Genomic DNA, 6,972 nt, shown 5'->3' with positions numbered 1-6,972 from the left:
TTTACACACTAGACCAAAAATTAAGCAGGAAGACAAATTATCAGTTTATCCCTAGAAGTTCAAGGTCACCAAACGCTACATCCAGCTACTTACAGAATCAAAAACAGGACAGAATCATTTACAGGAGATCACTGGAAGCAGCTTAAGCAAACAGATTTGTTCTCACCTTCGTCGGTGTTACATTGGTTGCAGCAGTCCCAAGAAGATACTGAGAGGAGTTATAGGCAGGTGATTGGCTGTAGAACACAGATGGACCAGTGGTTGCAACTAAAAAGGAACACCAGGAACACAGTTGACACTTGATTTTTTGGTGACGGCTGTTTTGAACAGACTCTTCCCAAGAATCAGTTTTAACCGTCAATCACAAACATTTTGCCACTATTTCCAAATGTCTTACTTGACTTGGCTAAGCACTGAGATAAAAATTCCACAGCAACTTGCCTGTTAATGGAGCTTCATGAAGATTTTGTGCTCTCTGGTAACTGTCTGGCATTGTGTCTGTCCCATAGCTTTCCGCAGGCCACCGATGAGAAGCGTTCGAGTTGGAACTATTAAGTTTCATTTCTTGCATTTCATTCTGTCAAGAGAGCAGGCCAGGAAGGAGTGTAAGTATCTATTACACAGGTACTTGTAGAAGAAAACATAAGGCATGATCCCTACCCTTTTGCTATTTAAAAGCATGTTCAAGCCTGGGGGTGGTGGGAATTAAAAAAAACCCAAGTCTCACCTGCCAGAATCATGCAAGATCTGCCCATGCAGGACAAAGTACTAGGAATGTGTCCTAAAGCAGAACAAGCCAGTAAAAAACAGAGCCACGTGGAGGGGAACCAAGCTGATGAAAGCACAACTCTCTGCATGCAGTCCTAAGACAGGTTGCCTCTGTACACATGCCAAAGTCCAAATATGAGCTTTTAGGCAAAATACTTATTCTTGCACTCATTTTAGCCAGATGTTTACAGAAAATTGCACTGATTTAAGGAATGGTCTAGGAACTGTAAGTTAGGCCAAGCTACTATCATTTGATCCCTACCATAACTAAAATGCCAATTGCTCATCACTCAATATGGTGACAAAATTGTTTACCTTTAAAGCTTCCACTTGCTGACAAATCATTTGAAGTATGGTTTTGTGGTCTTCTGCCCACTGAGGAGGAGTTTTAGGAGAAAACTAGGGGGGGAAAAAAAAGAAAAAAGTTAATTAAATCTTGTGAACTTTACTTCAAACGTAACAGTTCCCTGAAATAACAATTGGCTAATGTACCTTGTAGCTCTTAGTTGGTGAATGAGAGAATTTAGCTGGTGATGGAGTGGAATGTTTCATCACTGAATCCACAGTTCGGGACAGACCATTTCTGAAGGCAAGACTTCCCTCTTCAGCATTCTCACCGAGCTCCTGGATCACTGTATCCAGCATTTCCCTCACAGTTTCAAGAGATACTGGCAGCTAGGAAGTTATTTGAAACATGAGTCATGAAGGCAATTCTCCCTCAGAGCCAGACAGAGTCAGAGCTCTGGATGAGCCATTCACAAAGCTTTCATTACACCAACACTTTTATTCAGCAAAGCTCTAAATCAGATTAGATTAGTGTAAGAAACCTATTCACACGTTTCAAACTACCAAAAGCTATAAAAACACAGTGGAAAAAGCCATCTGTTTACATTAAACCTTTCATCCAGAAAGTAGCCAGGATAGTATTGGATCTGGCAGATTACAGAAGTTACTAAGAGTTAAATCAACCCACTGCTGTTAAGCAAGTGATTTGTCTTGAGCCAGGAAGTTTAACTAACCTTAATGCAAAGCCTGGTGTAAAAGAGGTAAAACCTGGTGTAAAAGATCATCGAGTCCAACCATTAACCTGTCACTGCTGGAACCCCTAAACCCTAAACCAGATCCTCCAGTGTCACATCCAGATGCCTCTTCAACACTTCCAGGGATGGTGACTCCACCACCTCCCTGGGCAATATCCCAGTGCCTCAACACCACAACAGGGAAAACATTTCTCCTCACATCCAATCTGACTCTGCCCTGGCTCAGCTCAAGGCCATTCCCTCTAGTCCTCTCCCTGCAGCCATGGCAGGACACACATCCCCCACACCTCTCTCCAACCCTGGCAGGGAGTTGCAGAGAGCCAGGAGGTCACCCCTGAGCCTCTTCTCCAGGCTAAACAAACCCAACTCCCTCAGCCCTTCCTCATCCCACAGGTTTTCCAGCCCTTTGCTGCCCTCGTTGCCCTTGGCTGGACTCGCTCCAGTGCCTCAATGGCCTTTGGGCAATGAGTGCCCAAAGCTGAGCACAGCACTGAGCTGGGACCTCCCCAGTGCCCAGTGCAGGGGGATGAGCACTGCCCTAGTCCTGCTGCCACACTCTGCTGCAGCCAGGACAAGATGCCCTTGGCCTCCTTGGCCACCTGTGCACACTCTTGGCTCCCACTGAGCTGTGCCACCAGCACTGACAAGTCCCTTTGTGACCAACAACACTGGAGCTACTCGAGGTGTGATCTCACTAATGCCGATTACATAAATGCAAACGGTTTCATTTAGCAACAGTAACCTAAGCCACTGCATGCCTTTAAATATGTTCCTAAAGCATGAATTACTTACTTTCTCAGCTACAGACACATCTGAGGAGGCTTCCTCAATGATCTTCAGTAAGTAATACTGGGTTTTAATAAGGTAAGTTTTGTGCTCTTCTTGTTCTTCTGGCAGCATGGCATCATTTTCTATCTCTTCTGCCTTTCTCTGGAAAATCTGAAGAACAGGATGCAGATGAATTCCAATCCCTCAGAAGGCAAGTGAATCAAGAAAAGCATTTCAAGGTAATGCAACTTACAAACTTACCATGGCAAGATTCCAGTATGCAACCACATTATTAATAGCTTCAAATGCTGATAAAGCATCATCAGTTTTGCCATCAACTGCATCCAACATAGCAAATGCTATATGTGCCTCTTCTTCATATGCTGCTACCTGGAAGACCTACACAAAGTGAAAGACAAGTCATACCTAATAATGGAAGGACACAACCTTTTCCCTATACACTGAGAAATCTTTTTCAAGGAAGTGTGTTCAGTGCCTTCCAATCATAAACACCATTTGAAAGCTAAGACTAAAGTTGTAAGGAAAGAATTTTCCCCCTTACTCAAACACTGGTATTACCAAATCTCCCAATAGTAATAACAACATGAGTTATACAATGTAGACAAAAATCTCCCAGCTATGTAAGTTTCTCACAAAGACCTTCTCTTACTTCAGCCTTGGCTTAATCAATCTGTACCTGGATATCTACACTATGGAAGTGTTTAAAGAAAGGATCAATAGGTTCAGAAATACTCCTCTTCTTTTTGATTGTTTCCAGCATAGGCAAAACTTTCTTCCAGTAATAGACACTTCGTCCAATGTATTCCTTCTGGTCGTAGAAAGAGTTAAGGTTAATCCCCTGGAGAAAAGAGAACAGAAGAACAAGTTACTTCAATGAATTCAAGTCCACGTGCAGGTCATACATATCCTTCTCCTATTTTCTTCAAAGGTTCAAAGAGTCCTCCTCTGACACTAAGCAAAGTAACTAGAGGAACACACATGTAGAAAATAACACTACAGTTCATGACAAGAGTACTTTATAGAGTGACTAGAACAACAAATTTGCCTGACAAAATAAGCAGCTGTTCTCAATAACACACACCTGATCCCCTACTCCCCCCCCCCATCTGCTCATTGTCTGGAAAATAACAGAAAAAACACTTTGGTTTCCACATACTTATAAAGAATCTCAGCTTACTGTTTTCTGCAGGCTTTTTGCCCAGTGTATAATTAAGGCAGGTTGAAGGCCATGCTTCTCCAGTGTTCGTAGAGTACTTATTCCATGCTGCACAATAAGCCTCATTTTTGCTGCTGTTCCTGGTCTGAATATCAGAAGAAACATTCCTCGATTAGTATTTGCTACTTTACATCTGTTCATGTATCATTGCATAGAAACATAGAATTTTAAGGGTTGGAATTGACCTCAGATCATCTAGCCTCAAGTACCCCAGCCATGGGTAGGGACATTTCCCACTAAACCAGGTTGCTCAAGGCTTCATCCAACCTTCCTTTCCATGATGAAGACATCCCAATTCTAGTCCTAACTGCCTCTAAAAAAACATTGCTGGAAATAAAGAATCCATTTTTAGAAACTTTTCAAGCCCCTACTACAATAAAGCTTCCATGTCCAAACTGGGACATCCAACGGGATGAGGGTTAACAAGACCAAGTGCTGGTCCTGCACTTTGGCCATAACAATCCCATGCAGAGCTCCAGGCTGGGGACAGAGTGGCTGGAGAGCACTAGGCAGAAAGGGACCTGGGAGTTTGGAGAGACAGAAAGCTGGCTCAGGGGGCCAAGAAGGCCAATGGCATCCTGGCCTGGATCAGGAACAGTGTGGTCAGCAGGACCAGGGTGGGGATTCTGCCACTGGACTCTGTGCTGGTGAGGAACATGCCCTTACACCTTCAATCCTGTGCTCAGCTCTGGGCCCCTCAGCTCAGGAGGGACATTGAGGTGCTGGAGCAGGTCCAGAGAAGAGCAACGAGGCTGGTGAAGGGACTGGAGCACAAGTGCCATGAGGAGAGGCTGAGGGAGCTGGGGGTGTTCAGCCTGGAGAAGAGGAGGCTCAGGGGAGACCTTCTCACCCTCTGCAACTCCCTGACAGGAGGTTGGAGTCAGGTGGGGGTTGGTCTCTTCTTCCAGGCAACCAGCAGCAGGACAAGAGGGCACAGACTCAAGCTCCGCCAGGGGAGGGTTAGGTTGGATATAAGGAAGAAATTTTTTGTGGAGAGAGTGCTCAGGCATTGGAATGTGCTGCCCAGGGACGTGGTGGATTCACCATCCCTGGAGGTTTTCAAGATAAGACTGGATATGGCACTCACAGTAGGGTTGGACTTGATCTTGGAGATCTTTTCCAACCCGGTTGATTCTATGATTCTATGTCCAGAGCAACTGATTTTACAAGGATCTCCTGGGACCAATCCAAACTGAAAAAAGCCTTACACTGTTTTTCTCTGAAGGAGAGTACGAACAGCATCCCACCAGGATCTTTGCTTCTCAGTGTAGAGTTGTTTGCACACTGGCAATGGTAAGAACTGAGGCTGATGTGCACTGTAGTGAGCATTAAACTTCTCTTGCAACTGTAAGTTGCTAGTGAATACCACCCCAAGCAGGAATACCTGGTTTTATAAAAATAAAAGGTATTAAATCCCAAAAAAATCTTCATTTGTCTAATACACTAAAGAACCTGGAAAGTTTACTTACTTCAAGGTCTAAAAGGCAAATGGATTCAGGAGCATCTGTCTCAAGTCTTGATGTTTCCTGGGGCAGGTGAAAAAGCTGTTTTAACCATTTGCGAATTGGGGGTAAGACTGACATGGAATTCCACTGCAGGCCAAGCCACACCAGGTGCTGGAGGCTGCCACTGTACATCCGAACTGCACCTGTGCAAAAACGAGGATGGATGCAAATGTCAACTTCCTACAAAGCATCAAGACTCCTATCTGATCAAAGCTGGGTTTCACCTTTCACTCTGTCAGAGCAGCCAGATATACTTCACAGACCAATGAGCATGACATTCCAGCTTTCACTTATGAGTGATTACAAACTTCAGGATAGATCAACTTGATCTGTTTGGCTAAGTGCTCAAAGCTATCAACCCCTTCAACTTCTCAGGGGGTGGCTCTCAGATTTCCTTCCCTTCCATCCTCAACTTCAGTCCAACAGGCAACTCATTTTAGCAAACCTATTATTTCTCCAAAAATCTTTAAGGAATTATTCCAGAAGCACTTCTTTACTTTGCAATAAAGTCTAAGTGTTTCCTAGGACATTAGGGCAACTCTGGACAGCTGTTCAAGGCACATGCCTCTTGCAGAAGAGCTGTGATGCCTTTCAGAAACTAACACCTCTTACCAATATCATATTTATTAAGCTCCACTTGCACTGGTGCTTGTGCACTGATGTTTCCAATGTCATCTGTGCCAATGAAAGATCTCTCCCTAGAAGCTCCACTCTCAAACAGGCTATCGAACAACGTAAACAATCCACTCTTGTTTGCAAACGACTCCACAATCTCTTTAAAGAAGTCTTGCTTGCCATGGCTTAAGTTCAGCAGCATATGACCTAGAAAACAAAGATATCATTTGACACAAATAAAGCAGTGAGCATGAGGAATGTACTATTTGCTCCACTGGACTGTTCTTTGCTACTGAAAGCTGGGTGGGAATCAGGATTTCCCCTTATGAAACCCAGAGACTGTTAAGACCTGTTCTCCCTGTAATTAGGTCAGTGTTTCAGCACGTAAGCTTCCCAAGCTTTCAGTGACAACAATCCCAAGGCATTTGTAAACCCAGTTCTTTGAGAAAACAAAGCCATCTTACCATTACTATTCTAGGGGCATTGCAACTGTCCTTAAAATAAGTAGCTGCAATACAAGGCATTAGTCTGTCTTAACAAAATCCATTCTGAAATAATTGAACCTGATGCCTAATGGGTTCATTTGTTTTCACCTAGGCCTTGTAAGAATTTGCAGGCTGAAAATCTGTCTATACTTAGCAGCAAAAAGAACAAAGCTGATGAACAAGAGGATGAAAAGGTCAAGGAAACAGACAGGAATATTTTCTTTTCCTCTCAGGGCTAATAATACTTGCCAAATAGCATCAGCAGGCAGAAGCAATTTCCAGTACATTAAGAGACCAGAAAAGTTAAATTCTACCTCAGTGTGCTGAAGAGACAAAAAGGAAGGGGAAAAAACCCCTCTCTTGAAAAGAGAACACACTCCACCAGCTTAAGAGGAGAAAACAACTTCAGGTTTCAGAATCAAACTAGTTTTGTTTTACATATGTAGTCAGAACCTAGAAGGGTTCACTGTGTATTGGAGTGATGACAAATGGATTCGTTAACAAACCACTTAGCCTTTGAAGCAACTGTCACACTGAAACAGAACTGTGCAGCT

General features: G+C 43.6%; 1 protein-coding gene across 1 annotated transcript in view; it reads right to left on the bottom strand.

Moving 5' to 3' along the window:
• Positions 1 to 166: 166 nt before the first annotated feature.
• The window catches only part of LOC103806252 (ranBP2-like and GRIP domain-containing protein 4), a gene marked incomplete at both ends in the record, with an annotated part of 13,298 nt that continues 6,492 nt past the window's right edge, over positions 167 to 6,972 (bottom strand). The window contains 11 exons of the mRNA XM_009078937.1: positions 167 to 267; positions 442 to 577; positions 1,084 to 1,167; positions 1,261 to 1,443; positions 2,601 to 2,747; positions 2,838 to 2,975; positions 3,274 to 3,435; positions 3,775 to 3,898; positions 5,022 to 5,197; positions 5,283 to 5,461; positions 5,931 to 6,155. Coding sequence (XP_009077185.1) covers positions 167 to 267; positions 442 to 577; positions 1,084 to 1,167; positions 1,261 to 1,443; positions 2,601 to 2,747; positions 2,838 to 2,975; positions 3,274 to 3,435; positions 3,775 to 3,898; positions 5,022 to 5,197; positions 5,283 to 5,461; positions 5,931 to 6,155 — 1,655 coding nt within the window. The remainder of the gene's footprint in view (positions 268 to 441; positions 578 to 1,083; positions 1,168 to 1,260; positions 1,444 to 2,600; positions 2,748 to 2,837; positions 2,976 to 3,273; positions 3,436 to 3,774; positions 3,899 to 5,021; positions 5,198 to 5,282; positions 5,462 to 5,930; positions 6,156 to 6,972) is intronic.

The sequence above is a fragment of the Acanthisitta chloris genome, unplaced genomic scaffold, assembly GCF_000695815.1.
Source record: "Acanthisitta chloris isolate BGI_N310 unplaced genomic scaffold, ASM69581v1 scaffold32150, whole genome shotgun sequence".
In the NCBI taxonomy this organism is placed as follows: Eukaryota; Metazoa; Chordata; class Aves; order Passeriformes; family Acanthisittidae; genus Acanthisitta; species Acanthisitta chloris.
Note: the sequence above shows the minus strand (reverse complement) of the source record. Positions and strands in the feature narration are given on the sequence as shown.